We start from the raw sequence: 18,132 nt of genomic DNA on the forward strand, positions 1-18,132 counted from the left end.
TCTGATCTTCACTTTCCATCAAAAGCTTATAACAAGACAGCATACTCTACAAATCATAAAACACCTTGGTTACAGAGAAACAGGATTAAAAGTAATGAAGTGGCCAACCCACTATCCTGACTAGGGTTAAGCGAATTAAAGCATCCAAAGTGGAATTCGATCCGAAGTTTTGGAAAAACTTGATTCACAACAAATCTGAATTTCCTGGCGCTATTTTCCTAAAATGGCGGCGACGTGTTACAAAGTGAAAGTAAAAAGCCTGGGAACAAAAGATCACCTATAATAAAGTGCAGCCAGCTAATCAACAGCTGGTCAGCCCCGGTGATGTCACAGCCCTATAAAAATAATAATCCCGCCTGATCTCAGCCATTTTACATTGAACTGAGCATAGAGAAAAAAGTGACAACTGCTAGGGACAGTGTTTAACAAAGCTTTAATTGTACAATCTTGGATAGGGAGACTGCAGGGATAGTGTTGGGAGATCAGAGTTGCTACACACTGTAAGGAGAGCACACCTTAGAACTACCTACAAATTAACTATAGGGAAGGAATGAAACTGAGGCTGTAGGCCACAGCTCAGACAGTGCAAGCTAAAGGCTATGTGGCAGGAGAATAAAGGAGACAACCCTAACATACAGTCATGGGTGTGGTCTATTAGGTCAAATCCAGAAAAAAAAAAAAAAAAAAAACAGTTATGATTCTTGGGATGTGGAGATGTAAAAACTTAGTGGTAATGTTGATGTTTTTCCCATCCCCCACAAAGAGTTAATAAAAGTTAGTCAGCAAGTTCCGTGCATCCCAAAACACTGCCATTGAAAACTACAACTTGTCCTGCAAAAAACAAGCCCTCAAAGTTAAGTTGGTGGAAAAATAAAAACGTTATAGCTCCTGGAATGAGAAGAAGGAAAAATGAAAAAAAATAAAATAAATAACGCTTGGTCACTAAGGCCCAAAACAGGTTAGTCACTAAAGGGTAAATAGCATTGATCTACAAGTGTACAGTAGTTTATAATGTCAGTTTAATAACATTGTGAATATGTGCAATAAAAAGGTGAAATGAAAAATTTGCAGCAATAGACATTTCAGTAGAAATACTTTCTGAGTTCATCAGCCTCTGCTTTCATCTCTTCCTCAGATCTCCACTTCTCTGAAGCTGACAGTTCTTCTTTATCATCGTTATGCAAAACTTCATACACAGTGTCATTTTTTTCAAAATCCCCTGTTCTCCTGGGTAAAATGTGCACATGAACATGAGGAACAGTTTGTCCTGCTTCTGGACCATCCTGGATTGAGATGGTTAGAGAAGTGCCAACAAAGTGTTTTTCTACTATGCTGGATACTCTCTGTACTGTGATAAAGAGGTCATTTATTTCTTCAGGCATCAGGTCTTTAAAACGTTGCAGAGGCCTTATAGGACAAACTAGCACATGTCCTGGTACCACTGGTTTCCTATTCACAAGGGCAAAAGACAACTCCGTCCTTAAGAAGATAACTGTTGGCTTAATGAGTTGTTTACCAAACCACAAAGACATGGCAGAAAAAAAATTGTGAGCAATTGAAAGATTCCTTTATAGACTTAATTTAAAAAAGTATTGCGTTCTTCTGAAGATAGGAAAGTATAATATTTTTTTGATGGGAATGGCAAGAACCATCAAATTTCATTTATTTCTGGTTGGAATAAGGTACAAACTCAAACTGAAGTGAGACTCAATGCTTTAACATTTAAAATCGATTGTCCAAGGTTTCATAATTCTAGAACTGGATGCTTTACCAGAATTATAACAGTATGTTGATGCTGAAAGACAAGAAAACAAGAATGTTAGAACTTTTTGATTACATTTTTTTACAAAATCAGAAAAACAAACTGAACTGTGCTAGTGAATACATTACTAGGATTAGAAGTACGAAAAGAAATAAAAATCTTTTAGAATTTAATTTTTTTTTTTAAAGGAGGGGGGGATACTTATTTTTCAATTAATGAAGTGTTCCACTTATGAAAGTTATTCCCCATCTACTGGAACCTCCACTGATCGCGAGAATGAATAGAGCAGCAGCACAGCTGATCCATTTGGATGATGGAAAGGGACCCCATTCTCAAGATCTTTGGGGTCCCAAAGGTCAAAACCCCACTGTTCAGTCAGTTATCTCTGATATGGTGGATAGGCAATAACTTGCAGGACCTCAAACACTCCTTTAAACTATTTTTAAACTTAAAAAGGTCGGACGGGGCGATTAATAAAATTTATTCAATTAATTTGCCTTTGAGGATACTGTATCAGAATCGTCACAATGATTTGCCCGCCACTAAGCCCGGCCACTGTCATCTATTTCCCCCCCTCTCCTTTCAGTGCTGCTGTTCTAATCCTCCCCACAGGGCAGGCTGCATTTACAGGTTAGCTGAAAGTCTATGGAAGTTCTGTTCAAAATAATAACAGTCAGACATCACTAACCGGATCAATCACTGTTTTTGGTAGAAATTATATTTCTACATAGCAAATAATTTACTAGCAGGTGTAGTAGAGTAATAGAAATCCAACAGTCATGACATGCATGCTGCCGATTCTCTGTAATTCAATCACTTAAGGGCATGTTCAAAGTAATAGCAGTGTGGAGTTCAATTAGTGAGGTCATTCATTCTTTGAAAAACAGGTGGCAATTATTGCCCTTATTTAGGAAGGAAGCAAATGTTGTACATGCTGGTTACAGTGCATTTCTCTCTGAAATTCTGAGGAAACTGGGTTGTTCCAGACATTGTTCAGAAGAACAGCCTACCTTGATTAAAAAGTTGATTGGAGAGGGGAAAACGTATAAAGAAGAAGTGCAGAAAATGATAGGCTGCTCAGCTAAAATGATCGCAAATGCTTTAAAATGGCAACCAAATCCTGAAAGACGTGAAAGAAAGCAAAAAACAAACAAACTACTATTCGAATGGATAGAAGAATAGCCAAAAATGGCAAGGACTCAGCCAACAATCAGCTCCAGGAAGATCAAAGAAGGTCTAAAGTTACCTGTGAGTACTGTTACAATTAGAAGACACCTATGTGAAGCCAAGCTATCTGCAAGAAGCCCCTGCAAAGTCCCACTGTTGGAAAAAAACCAAAAAAAAAAAAAAAAAAAAAAACACGACATGTACTGAAGAAGAGGTTACAATTTGCCAAAGGAGCACATTGACTAGCCTAAAGAGACATTTTGTGGACTGATGAAAGTAAGATTGTTCTTTTTGGGTCTAGTGGTCGGAGACAGTTTGTCAGATGACCCCCAAACACTTAATTCAAGCCACAGTACACTGTGAAGACAGTGAAGCATGGTGGCGCAAGCCAATAGAAAGCTTGTGGGGTGACATAAAAAAATGCAGTTTCTAAGGCAAAACCAAGAAATAGAGAAGAACTGTGGAATGTAGTCCAATCATCCGCTCTTACTGAGGCTTGCTCTACTAAGTGGGCTTCTTATTAAGTGGAGTTAAAAAACAAGGAGTTCTAGTGCTGTGTGTGGTTTTGTGGGAGTGATTGCAGGTGGCTGAGTGTGGATTGCAGCAGAGATCATTGAAAGTTAAGTGTTTGTATTCTAGTACTGCCATTTAAATTTTTTTTTTTTTCTCTGCTTAATTAAGGGGAGTGCCCTGGGCAACCAGGTGCTATAAATTGACCCACTAAAACTCTCTAGAGCCTGCACTTCCTGAGGCTTGCTCTACTAAGTGGGCTTCTTATTAAGTGGAGTTAAAAAAGAAGGAGTTCAAGAAAAGGAGTTTGGAAACTAAGGTTGGCGTTTGGAACGCTATATTACTGTTAAAACTAAGGTTTTATTAAACAGAACAAGGGAGGGAAGGGTAAACTAACCTATATTAAAATTCTAGGGTGCCGTCCAACCAGTGTGAGGTCAATGGATGAGACCTATGACACCGCCGGATGCGGTATTTGCATCTGTGGATGACGTCACTAGAAAAGCCGCAACTAGTGCAGTACTGCAGGCTAGATCATAGGGCCGTGGTGCCGTACTAGATCAAACCACCAAAAGTATACACTGTGGCGCGGTCTAAGTGCTCTGAACCATTGCCAGCTACTGGAGCCCTAGACTAAAATTACGATAGACTAATCCATTGATAAACATCTGTCTGCAGATGCCGACCTCAATTGAAACCATCCGTTCAGTATGAATCAGATGTCTGAGAGTCGGCTCTGCAGGCACGAATCAATGGACCTAGGCTAAGCTGGATGGAACAGAAAGGCTGAATTGCATCTGCTCACCAACTGCAGAGGGCTGAGAACCACAGACCTCAACTGCAGTGTGGGCGCAATACAGACAGTATAACCATTAATTTATCCCCACACCACACTCGACGCGTTTCGCCATAATCGGCTCGTCAGGAGCGTGAATCTGTGGGTATTAGGATAAATGATCAGAGCTGCAGAGCCTCCGTGACAGAGGCTGCAGCTATTAATACGAGGTGGCCGAACGCGGCCGCTCAGGTGCACGAGATATAAGGAGAGTCCTCCTCCCCCTGTGCTGAGCCACGCCTATAGGGCGGCCAATGAGGATGCAGGAGGCGCGGCATCGCCGCATCATCCATCCCGCCCCCATTGTGCCGCCCCCTCTATGAGACAGGCCCAGATGAATGTCACAACATTCAAACATGTAAAGATAGAGTTGACCCAGAGGGAGAGGAGGTAGAGGTAGAAACTCCCGTTCACGGGGGGGTTTTTAGGGAACCAAACCACGAGATCCTACAGTCTAAGAAATACGAAAAACCAATAGCACGCCATCACAGGATGGGTGCAACTGGCTATCAGACTGTGGGCTCCGTAGTGGAAGACAGGTCTAGAGACAAGTTACAAATTATTAACTTGTCTGATAGACCCCTTGCGGAGGCAGAATTGGAACTGCTCAGCAAGGGCCTATCATTCGTTCCCACCTGTTCCTTTAACTCCTTCGAATGGGTCAAGGATTTGACCTTATTCGTAAGGAGATTAAAATGGAAAAAGTTTTTTGCGACACACAACCAACAACAATGCAATGAATTGGGTGTCGACCTAGATGACCTGCCGGATGTCCAACTATTGGTATCCCTTATGGAGGAAGGGGAAAGGGATGTTGGTGAGGGTCCATTTACGGACCTCAAACTGCCCTCTACAAAAAACCCACCCCTAAGTGATGGCACACCGCCTGACATTTTTCTTAAGGTCGTGACGGATCAACTGAGAATGCTTGACACATCCAAGGGGTTTGGACTCAACCTCCAGAAAAAGGAGATTGATGCTCTAATCTCATTGGAACGCGACAACTCCCTTGTCATTAAACCATCGGACAAGGGAGGGAATATTGTCGTAATGAATTGTGAACAGTATAAGACCATGTGTCTTAACATTCTCAGTGATGGTTCATGTTACCGTGTGTTGGAAACAAATCCAACTGAGACGTTCAGGAGGCAATTGAAGGACCTCTTGGACACAGCACACGATCATGCCCTTATTAGTAGGTCTGAATTTGATTTTTTGTTCCCCAAACATCCCCAGATCCCTTGCTTTTATGGGTTACCCAAGGTACACAAGGGGCTCTCCCCATTAAAGGGACGTCCCATTGTATCAGGGACTGGGAGTTTGACACATCCAATCAGTACATACGTGGACAGGATTCTACGACCCTTTGCGGTGTCCCTGTCCTCGTATGTACGTGATTCTATGGATGTGATCAAAAAATTTGAGGGAATTCATCTTGGTGAGAACGTTATGCTGGCCAGCCTGGATGTTGAGGCCCTGTACAGCTCCATACCTCACGACAGGGGGTGTGGAGTTGTGGCCTAATTTCTTAGTCAACGTGGCACCCATTGCTGGCAGCATAACGAGTTTATTCTTGAACACAACTGTTTCATCTTTGACCATCGTATGTACCACCAGCTCAGGGGAGTGGCGATGGGGAGCCCCTGTGCCCCGACCTTTGCCAATCTCTACCTGGGCTGGTGGGAACGTGAAGTTGTGTTCGCGGAAAACCAGAGATGGGCTGACCACATTAATTTGTGGTTACGCTTCATCGATGATGTGCTGATTTTATGGTCGGGGAGTGTGGAGGACTTCAGTCGGTTTGTGTCAGATCTGAATATAAACACCATGGGATTATTTTTCACATCGGAGATCCAAGAATCTCAAATTCATTTTCTGGATTTGACCGTCTTCAGGGACAAGATGGGTAATATCGGCACACGATTGTTCAGCAAGGAGACTGCAACCAATAGCCTCCTTAGATGGGACAGTTGCAACCCCTTGCCCCTGAGGAGGGGAATTCCAAAAGGGCAATACCTTCGGGTAAGGCGCAACTGCTCCAGCATGTCGGACTTTAGAACGGCATCCAGTGATCTACAGACTAGGTTTAGGAGTAGGGGGTACCCGCAACATGTACTAGCCAAGGCATACCATCACTCGCTGGCCCAAAATCGGGATGCCCTCCTTACTCCTAAGCCAGGATCGGTGGGAGGGGAGCAGTTGCGCATCATAGCCACGTATGATGAAGCGCACAACACAGTGAGAGACCTGCTGACGACCTATTGGGGCATTTTAAAATCAGACCCAGATATTGGTGATATCATAGGCGACGTACCTCTAATTACGTACAGACGTGGACGTAGTTTGAGAGATCGCCTGGTCCACAGCTTCTATCAGGCCCCTACTACATCTACATGGCTGAGTACTAGCCTTAAAGGGACCTTCCGTTGTGGCGGCTGTGTAGCGTGCCCTGCAATCCAGACGGGCGCTGCATTCATTTGCAGCGTCACTGAACAGAGATTCACCATTAGATCATTTGTGAATTGCAAAACGAGAGGCCTGGTATACCTGGCCACCTGTGTTTGCGGTAAACAATATGTGGGTAAAACCACAAGGGAATTCCGCAGAAGAGTAGCAGAACATTTAAATGACATCCGCAAAGGGGCTGACACCCCTATTGCCAGACATATATCAACTACACATAATGGTGATGCGGATGTCATTAAATTTCAGGCTGTGGAGGTGGTTAGAAGATCGCCAAGAGGAGGCGACTTTGACAGGCGTCTATTACAAAAGGAGACACAGTGGATTTACCGCCTGTATGCACTCCAACCTCACGGATTGAATGAGTATAACTCCTTTGCGTGTTTTCTCTAAATCTCCAGTTTGTGAGTGCAACAGGGGGGATATTAGGGGTGATGATCCAATGCCCGTGATCCCTGTGTCCCACAAGTATTTATCAATCAGTGACTCCATGTCAGTAGGTCGGCAGAAGTGTTGACATCTGGGCCCTGGGTAGGGCCACAAGATAGCAGGGGTAGGGGAGTGTAACCACTAGTTTGGGTTGTGTATACCACTTCATTCCTAACACCCTCCCTGTGCTACTTAGAAAGGATCTATATATCTGCTTGATCTGTTTGTTACCACCTAGGGAATAATGCTGCAGGGTCCGTTGTGATCTTCTGTGAACCTGTGGTGCTGTTCTGACCATATTGATTGGTGTCCTCTACAATACAATATATATTAGGGATCGCTCGGCGGTCCTCGTCCCGACTGGTGCTGTACCAGGCTGCCATTTCAGTAAGTCGCCGAATATTCAACTCTATCTTTACATGTTTGAATGTTGTGACATTCATCTGGGCCTGTCTCATAGAGGGGGCGGCACAATGGGGGCGGGATGGATGATGCGGCGATGCCGCGCCTCCTGCATCCTCATTGGCCGCCCTATAGGCGTGGCTCAGCACAGGGGGAGGAGGACTCTCCTTATATCTCGTGCATCTGAGCGGCCGCGTTCGGCCACCTCGTATTAATAGCTGCAGCCTCTGTCACGGAGGCTCTGCAGCTCTGATCATTTATCCTAATACCCACAGATTCACGCTCCTGACGAGCCGATTATGGCGAAACGCGTCGAGTGTGGTGTGGGGATAAATTAATGGTTATACTGTCTGTATTGCGCCCACACTGCAGTTGAGGTCTGTGGTTCTCAGCCCTCTGCAGTTGGTGAGCAGATGCAATTCAGCCTTTCTGTTCCATCCAGCTTAGCCTAGGTCCATTGATTCGTGCCTGCAGAGCCGACTCTCAGACATCTGATTCATACTGAACGGATGGTTTCAATTGAGGTCGGCATCTGCAGACAGATGTTTATCAATGGATTAGTCTATCGTAATTTTAGTCTAGGGCTCCAGTAGCTGGCAATGGTTCAGAGCACTTAGACCGCGCCACAGTGTATACTTTTGGTGGTTTGATCTAGTACGGCACCACGGCCCTATGATCTAGCCTGCAGTACTGCACTAGTTGCGGCTTTTCTAGTGACGTCATCCACAGTTGCAAATACCGCATCCGGCGGTGTCATAGGTCTCATCCATCGACCTCACACTGGTTGGACGGCGCCCTAGAATTTTAATATAGGTTAGCTTACCCTTCCCTCCCTTGTTCTGTTTAATAAAACCTTAGTTTTAACAGTAATATAGCGTTCCAAACGACAGTGATTTAATTTTGATAGGTGGAACGTATACTCTATACCAGTTATATCAGTGAAACTAAGGTTGGATATAAATTTCCTTGTGTGTTGTTGGCTTAATTTTACGTAGCCCTTCAACTACAGCAGACAGGGTCTAAATCATATATACTGTTTTACTTTTTTACTGTTGTAATCCCCATTTAGTATGTGTTGCACAATTTACAACGCAGTCCAGTGCACATCTTGCATGATGTATACAGTCCTGGAACTGCAGTTCCAGGGTGCATATCTTCGTTCTAGATGTGAGCAAATAACCCGTTTGGAATCGCAAATTGAGTCTCTAAACGGGCAAGTTACAACACTGAGAGGCATTGATAATTTGCAAAAGAGTTGGCTTCTCACCGAGCAAGCACTCTTTGGGGTAGATGAGGGGGAGGGTGACAGAGAGGAGGCTGAGGAAAGTGAGGTAGCTAGCTGGGTAACAGTTAGAAAGCGGGGTAGAGGGAAGAGTGCCAGGGAGGCTAGCCCTGATCTGACACACCCCAACAAGTTTGCACGTTTGGCAGATGAGGGGGGATGTCAGTCCGGGGACGGCACTGCTGCAGCCGGACACTTGCTCTGTCAGTCAGGGGAATGTCAGCTCCAGTAAGCAGGGAACCAGGAGAGTAGGGCAGGCCAGACAGGTGCTGGTAGTGGGCGACTCCATTATTAGGGGAACAGATAGGGAAATCTGTCACAAAGACCGTGATCGCCGAACAGTGTGCTGTCTTCCTGGCGCTAGAGTTCGACACATCGCGGATCAGGTTGACAGATTACTGGGAGGGGCTGGAGACGATCCAGCGGTCATGGTCCATATCGGAACCAATGACAAAGTTAGAGGTAGGTGGAGAGTCCTTAAAAATGATTTCAGGGATTTAGGTCAAAAGCTGAGGGCAAGGACCTCAAAGGTAGTAATTTCCGAAATACTGCCTGTACCACGAGCCACACAAGAAAGGCAACGGGAGATTAGGGAGATTAACAAGTGGCTCAAGAACTGGTGTAGGAAGGAAGGGTTTGGGTTCCTGGAGAACTGGGCCGATTTTTCTATCGGCTACAGGCTCTATTGTAGGGACGGGCTGCACCTCAATGGGGAAGGGGCAGCTGTGCTGGGGAGAAAGATGGCTAGAAGGTTGGAGGAGTGTTTAAACTAGGGACTGGGGGGAGGGTAATTACGTTATAGGACGGGAATATAGCGCAGATAGAGACCGGGGGCAAGGTAATGGGACTGGGGGAGGAATGGAAGGAGGGACTAGAACAGTTCAGAAGGAAAGGTGTAGGGTAAAAAATATACATAAACCTCTCAAATGTATGTATACTAATGCCAGAAGTCTGACTAATAAAACTGGTGAACTGGAATTAGTGATGTGTGAGGAGAACTATGACATAGTGGGAATAACTGAGACATGGCTGGATGATAGCTATGACTGGGCGGTTAATGTACAAGGTTACAGTCTGTTTAGAAAGGATCGTCAAAACCGGAGAGGGGGAGCGGTCTGCCTTTATGTAAAGTCCGGTCTAAAGCCCACACTCCGCAAAGAATTAAGTGAGGGACATGAACATGTGGAGTCAGTGTGGGTAGAGATACATGGAGCTAAAAACAACAATAAATTAATAATAGGAGTTTACTATAAACCACCTAATATACCAGAGTCCACAGAAAATCTACTACTAAACGAGATAGACGAGGTGGCAAATCATAATGAGGTGGTTATTATGGGGGACTTCAACTACCCAGATATACACTGGGAAACTGAAACTTGTATATCTCATAAGGGAAACAGGTTCTTGGCAATAACCAAAGACATCTCCCAACTGGTTCAGGACCCGACTAGAGGGACGGCCATACTGGACTTAGTATTAACCAATAGGCCCGACAGAACAACAGACGTGCAGGTTGGGGGACACCTGGGAAATAGCGACCATAAAGTAATAACCTTCCAATTATCATTCAAAAGAGCGTTTCTACAGGGAGGAACAAAAATACCAAACTTCAAAAAAGCTAAAATTTAGCCAACTAAGAGGCCATAGGCCAAACTAACTGGGACAAAGTCCTCAAAAATAAAAATACAGCCACAAAATGGGATATCTTTAAAAACATCCTAAAATCTCATTGTGAGAGGTACATACCGTATGGTAATAAAAGGTTAAAGAACAAAAAGAAACCAATGTGGATAAATAGAACTGTAAAGAAAGCAATAAATGACAAAAAGAAAGCATATCATTCACTGAAACAGGAGGGGAGCATGGAAGCACTGAAAAACTATAGGGAAAAAAATAGAACATGTAAAAAACAAATAACAGCGGCCAAACTAGAGACCGAGAGATTAATTGCCAAAGAGAGTAAAACTAACCCTAAAATGTTCTTCAATTATATAAATGTTAAAAAGTATAAATCTGAAGGTGTCGACCCTTTAAAGAGTGGAATGAGGGGGAAGTCGCAGAGAGCGATGAGGAGAAAGCAAAGCTGTTAAATATTTTTTTTCTCCAATGTATTCACTGAGGAAAAGAAATTGTCAGATGACATGCAGAATGCAGAAATAAATTCCCCATTAAAAGTGTCCTGTCTGACCCAGGAAGAAGTACATCAGCGACTTAAAAAGATTAAAATAGACAAATCGCCAGGACCGGATGACATACACCCCCGTATCCTAAAGGAATTAAGTAATGTCATAGCCAGACCCTTATTTCTGATATTTGCAGACTCTATACTGACAGGGAATGTCCCACAGGATTGGCGCATGGCATATGTGGTGCCAATATTCAAAAAGGGGCCAAGAACAGAGCCTGGAAACTATAGGCCGGTAAGTTTAACATCTGTTGTGGGTAAACAGTTTGAAGGTTTTCTGAGAGATGCTATATTAGAGCATCTCAACAGAAATAAGCAAATAACGCCATATCAGCATGGCTTCGTGAGGGATCGGTCATGTCAGACTAATTTAATCAGTTTCTATGAGGAGGTAAGTTCTAGACTTGACAGCGGTGAATCAATGGATGTCGTATATCTGGACTTCTCCAAAGCATTTGACACTGTACCACATAAAAGGTTAGTATATAAAATGAGAATGCTCGGACTGGGAGAAAACATCTGTATGTGGGTAATGTGGGGATGTGCTCGTGGTAGGCTACGGTAGCGGCGGCAGTATTGAGGCAATCATAGACAGTCTTTGTGATACACTGTGACTTTATTCACACCAACGGCATAACAGGCAATGTGCAGACCACACAGGTGCATATCCACATAGTGCATAGAACAAAAGTCCTTCCATAGAAAATAAACAGCAGGTTTGAGTCACCTTGTTTTGGACAGACCACAGCAGTTCTGCAGGCTTCTAGGCTATCTGCCTTTGTCTCCCTCAGGCCAGAGCCCCTTCGGCTTGTAGCACCACAGGTCCCAGGGCTACCCTTCAATGTGTGCTGCGCCCAGACTCTCCTTCACCAGCACTCACTCTGTCTCTGGAAATCTCCAGCACAGCAAGACACACCCCACCCCCATCATCAGCAGGCTGGGTTCTTTAAAGGCCCAGCTCCACCAAAAACCTGGGCTGGCCGTCGGGAACAGGCACCCCCCCACTCTTTACCTGATCCCAGTAAGAACCGGCCCGGACACGCTGCGCCAGCAGCATTCGCCGCTGTAACCGCAATGATCCGGTTCTTACTCCACCGAGGCCAGGACCTCTGGTGGCACGTATCGTCCATCCATTATTATTCCGGGGACTCTCCTACATATCCCCCCCCTTTGTTCACCCCGGAGGGCTTGAACATACTGTTCAAGCCTGAGGGGGTGAACACACGCACAGCAGTGTACCCGGGACAGGGCATCTGCGTTCCCCTGTAAGCGGCCGGCCCTGTGCTCAACAGTGAACTTAAAGTTCTGGAGGGACAAGAACCACCTGGTAACCCGAGCGCTCCCCTCCTTAGCCCGACTCATCCACTGGAGAGGGGAGTGGTCGGTCACCAGACGGAATCTTCTCCCCAGAAGGTAATATCTGAGAGACTCGAGTGCCCACTTGATGGCGAGGCACTCTCTCTCCACAATGCTATACCGGGTTTCTGCTGGGGTAAGCTTGCGGCTTAGAAAAACCACGGGGTGCTCTTCCCCGTTGAGCTCTTAGGAAAGCACAGCCCCTAGTCCTACTCCCGAGGCATCTGTTTGAACTACAAACTCCTGCTTGAAGTCGGGCGTCACCAGAACTGGGGACTCACATAGGGCCGACTTCAAACGGGAGAACGCCTCCTCCTCCTTCTCCCCCAAGCGAACCATCACCGACTTTCTACCCTTCAAGAGGCCGGTTAACGGGGCTGCCAAGGTGGCAAAATGGGGAATGAACCTCATGTAGTACCCAATCAGGCCCAAAAATGACCGTACTTGCTTGGACGTACGAGGCCTGGGCCAATTCCGGATTGCTTCAACTTTATTTACTTGGGGCCTAATGACTCCGCGTCCAATCACATACCCCAAATAGCGAGCTTCCTCTAGTCCCACCGAGCATTTTTTTGGGTTGGCAGTTAACCCCGCCTTCCTTAGAGAATCTATCACTGCCTGAAGTTTTGACAAATGACCCTCCCAGTCTGGGCTAAACACGACTATATCATCCAGATACGCGGAGGTATACTGGTGATGGGGCTTGAGGACGACATCCATCAGACGCTGGAACGTAGCCGGAGCGCCATGCAACCCAAAAGGCAACACCCTATACTGAAAAAGCCCCTCCGGGGTGACAAGGGCCGTCTTCTCCTTTGCCGCCTCCGTCAGAGGTACCTGCCAGTAGCCCTTCGTGAGATCTAGGATCAAAAAATACCGGGCTTTTCCCAGCCGCTCTATCAACTCGTCTACCCGAGGCATGGGATAGGCGTCAAATTTTGATACCTCATTCAATTTCCTAAAATCATTACAGAACCGTAATGAACCATCCGGTTTGGGAATAAGGACAATCGGGCTAGCCCACTCGCTCTTTGACTCTTCTATGACCCCTAGACGTAGCATCGATCTTACCTCCTGCGAAATGGCCTGTCGCCGAGCCTCCGGTACTCGGTATGGTCTTAGGCGGACTTTCACCCGGGGCTCGGTGACAATGTCATGCTCGATCAAGGTGGTACGTCCAGGAAGGTCAGAGAATACGTCCCTATTCCGACTAACAAATTCTTTCACCTCTTGTGCTTGTTTGGTCGACAGTCCGTCCCCTATCGTCACCCCAGCGGCGTTCTCCGGAACACCTGGTGACCCCGGGTCACTCCCTGATGTCCCGACAGAGGGCGGGCTGTCTGCAAACAAATTCTCTCTGTCTCTCCAAGGTTTTAGTAGATTCACATGATATACCTGTTCGGGCTTCCGCCTCCCTGGCTGGTATATCCTGTAATCAACTGGGCCCACCTTCTCCTTAACTTCATAGGGTCCTTGCCACCGGGCCAAGAATTTACTCTCGACCGTGGGCACGAGTACAAGAACTCGGTCCCCCGGGTGAAATGTCCTTACCCGGGCGGTTCGGTTATATACCCGACTCTGGGCCAGTTGTGCCGCTTCCATGTGCTCACGGACGATCGGCAACACGACCCCTATTCGGTCCTGCATTTTTCCTATGTGCTCTATCACACTTTTATGAGGCGTAGGCTGTTGCTCCCATGCTTCCTTAGCGATATCCAGTAGCCCACGGGGATGTCGCCCATATAACAACTCAAAGGGCGAGAACCCCGTGGACGCCTGGGGCACCTCCCGTACCGCAAACAAAACATAGGGCAACAGTAAGTCCCAATCCCTCCCGTCCTTAGCCACGACTCTTTTTAGCATGGACTTCAGGGTCTTATTAAACCGTTCTACTAACCCATCGGTTTGGGGATGGTAGACGGACGTGTGCCGGTATTTAATATTTAATAGCTTACACAATTCCTTTGTTATTTTGGACATAAAGGGTGTCCCCTGGTCCGTCAGAATCTCCTTTGGTATCCCCACCCGGGCAAACATACTCATGAGCTCTTTAGCTATTACCTTGGCCGACGTATGGCGCAATGGGACCGCCTCCGGATATCGAGTGGCATAGTCTAACACTACCAGGATGTGTTGGTGACCTCGGGCTGACTTAATAATGGGGCCTACCAGATCCATGGCGATCCTTTCGAAGGGCACCTCTATAATGGGCATAGGTACCAGTGGACTGCGATAGTGAGGTTGGAGGCTAGTCAGCTGACACACTGGACAGGACTGACAGAACCTCCGGACTTCCTCATATATCCCAGGCCAATAGAACCGTTGTAGAATTCGCTCCAGCATTTTCTTAACCCCCAGATGACCACCCAACACATGCGCATGCGCTAAATCCAAGACCATTCGCCGGTAAGGCTGGGGCACCACCAGTTGTTCCACCACCTCCTGCCTCACCTTGTCTACCCTATATAACAGGTCCTGGTTATAGGCCAGGTGAGGAAATACGGTATCGGCGCCGGGACGCTGGGCCACACCATTAACCACCGACACACCTTCTCTAGCCCGCAATAACGTCGAATCCTGGAGCTGTGCGGTCCCGAAGGTTTCTCGGGGTACCTCCAGATCCAGGATGGACGAACTTTATACTGTCTCACCCGCCAATACTTCTAGGGGAAACCGGTCAGGGTTACACTCTACCTCCTCTACGGTGACCCCTACAGCTGGGGTCCCTGCCTCGGGGTCCTCGGGCTCAGGACCTGGACATTTTCCTTCCCCATAGGTAGGCAACCCGTTCCTCCACAAAGTCCAGAAGAGGGGAAAGTCCCTCCCCAATATTGCGGCATAAGGGAGCCGTCTCCCCACCCCGACGACATGTGGTACCTCCTTTCCACACACTGCCAGGGTAACCTTAGTGGTGGGATACTCCCTGCGATCCCCATGTATACAGACAATGGTAAGGGTTCGCCTTTCTGGGAGTTTTTCCGTTACCAGCGACTCATGGACCAGAGTTACCAGGCTCCCAGAGTCCAGCAGGGCCTGCACGGAGTGTCCATTAACAACGACATCACACACCGGAGGGTTGTCCGCCGCCAGCAGGGGGTCAGCTATATACACCGGTTGGGCATAAAAAGAGGACCGGCGAGCGAACCCGCAGTCCATGGGTTCGGATGCCCTAGGGCAGTTGGATGCCACATGTCCCCAGTCCTGACAATGCCAACATCTGATCCTCGCAGCCTCCCTCCTCCCCAGGGTATTCCTCCCACGGACTGGAGATCCACTCCCCTCCTTATGTGGTGGGATCCCTTTTTCAGGATCCCGGGTCGGCAGCGGGGGCTGACGTGACTTCGGTAGTACCGCTGAGTCCCGCCCCAAATCCTGAGTGGCCATATACCTCTCCACCAGGCTAACCAGTTGTTCCAGGTTGCCTGGATCGCCTTGTCCCACCCAGCGCTGTATGGCTCTCGGGAGGGTACGCACGAACCTGTCGACCACGACCCTTTCAACCATCTGAGAAGGGCTCAATATCTCAGGCTGAAGCCATTTTTTTACTAGGTGAAGTAAGTCATAGGCTTGTGACCGGGCGGGTCGGGACTCGGCAAACACCCACTGATACACCCTGTGCGCTCGCACATAGGTGTTTACCCCCAACCTGGCCAACACCTCAGCTTTTAGCCTCTCATAGTCCTTGGCCTCATCGCAGCTGAGGTCAAAATAGGCCTTTTGTGCGTCCCCCACCAGAAAAGGCGCCACCACCTCGGCCCACTGCTCCAACGGCAGCCTCTCTTGCTCCGCGGTTCTTTCGAATACCATCAGAAATGCCTCTATATCATCTCCCGGACCCATTTTCCTCAGGGCGGATCGGACTTTGTCCCTGGCGGTAGACACAGTCGGGGTTGTCGCAGTTAAAACTCCTTGCAGGGATGTTCGCACCGACTCTTGCATGGCTACCAGCTGCTGCATTAGGAGAGTGTTTGTTTGCTGCTGTGCACACATAGCCTCCTCATGTCTTTTTTGCTGTAGCTCAATACTTTCCCTCTGAGCCTGCAATGCCTGTTGCTGCTGTACATTACTCTGAATCAGGTGCTTAATGGCCTCCTCCATCTTGTCAGGAACCATAAAACTTGCAGGCCTGATATATGACATGCAGTCCAACACAACTCTTGCCTCAGGCCTGCCTCACTGCAGGAATGCCCGCTCCAAGCCACCAATTGTGGGGATGTGCTCGTGGTAGGCTACGGTAGCGGCGGCAGTATTGAGGCAATCATAGACAGTCTTTGTGATACACTGTGACTTTATTCACACCAACAGCATAACAGGCAATGTGCAGACCACACAGGTGCATATCCACATAGTGCATAGAACAAAAGTCCTTCCATAGAAAATAAACAGCAGGTTTGAGTCACATTGTTTTGGACAGACCACAGCAGTTCTGCAGGCTTCTAGGCTATCTGCCTTTGTCTCCCTCAGGCCAGAGCCCCTTCGGCTTGTAGCACCACAGGTCCCAGGGCTACCCTTCAATGTGTGCTGCGCCCAGACTCTCCTTCACCAGCACTCACTCTGTCTCTGGAAATCTCCAGCACAGCAAGACACACCCCACCCCCATCATCAGCAGGCTGGGTTCTTTAAAGGCCCAGCTCCACCAAAAACCTGGGCTGGCCGTCGGGAACAGGCACCCCCCACTCTACCTGATCCCAGTAAGAACCGGCCCGGACACGCTGCGCCAGCAGCATTCGCCGCTGTAACCGCAATGATCCGGTTCTTACTCCACCGAGGCCAGGACCTCTGGTGGCACGTATCGTCCGTCCCTTATTATTCCGGGGACTCTCCTACAGTAAGTAACTGGCTCAGTGATAGAAAACAGAGGGTGGTTATTAACGGTACACACTCAGATTGGGTCACTGTCACTAGTGGAGTACCTCAGGGGTCAGTATTGGGCCCTATTCTCTTCAATATATTTATTAATGATCTTGTAGAAGGCTTGCATAGTAAAGTATCAATTTTCGCATATGACACTAAACTGTGTAAAGTAATTTACACTGATGAGGACAGTATACTACTACAGAGGGATCTGGATAGATTGGAGGCTTGGGCAGATAAGTGGCAGATGAGGTTTAACACTGATAAATGTAAAGTTATGCACATGGGAAGGAAAAATGCAAGTCACCCGTACATACTAAATGGTAAAACACTCGGTAACACTGACATGGAAAAGGATCTAGGAATTTTAATAAACAGCAAACTAAGCTGCAAAAACCAGTGTCAGGCAGCTGCTGCCAAGGCCAACAAGATAATGGGTTGCATCAGAAGGGGCATAGATTCCCGTGATAATCACATAGTCCTACCACTTTACAAATCGCTAGTCAGACCACACATGGAGTACTGTGTACAGTTCTGGGCTCCTGTAAACAAGGCAAACATAGCAGAGCTGGAGAAGGTCCAGAGGAGGGCATCTAAAGTAATAACTGGAATGGGGCAACTACAGTACCCTGAAAGATTATCAAAATTAGGGTTATTCACTTTAGAAAAAAGACGACTGAGGGGAGATCTAATTAATATGTATAAATATATCAGGGGTCAGTACAGCGATCTATCCCATCAGCTATTTATCCCCAGGACTGTGACTGTGACGAGGGGACATCCTCTGCGTCTGGAGGAAAGAAGGTTTGTACACAAACATAGAAAAGGATTCTTTACGGTAAGAGCAGTGAGACTATGGAACTCTCTGCCTGAGGAGGTGGTGA

At 47.1% G+C, this 18,132-nt stretch overlaps 1 protein-coding gene across 1 annotated transcript in view; it reads right to left on the minus strand.

Annotated features, from left to right (window-relative positions):
* Positions 1-661: 661 nt before the first annotated feature.
* Positions 662-18,132, minus strand: part of FHIT (fragile histidine triad diadenosine triphosphatase) — a 147,232-nt gene continuing 129,761 nt past the window's right edge. Inside the window, exon 3 of the mRNA XM_044301577.1 lies at positions 662-1,795. Within this exon, the coding sequence (XP_044157512.1) occupies positions 1,083-1,532 (450 nt within the window). The 5' untranslated portion in view covers positions 1,533-1,795 and the 3' untranslated portion in view covers positions 662-1,082. The remainder of the gene's footprint in view (positions 1,796-18,132) is intronic.

This window comes from Bufo gargarizans, chromosome 7 (genome assembly GCF_014858855.1).
Source record: "Bufo gargarizans isolate SCDJY-AF-19 chromosome 7, ASM1485885v1, whole genome shotgun sequence".
NCBI classification, from domain to species: Eukaryota; Metazoa; Chordata; class Amphibia; order Anura; family Bufonidae; genus Bufo; species Bufo gargarizans.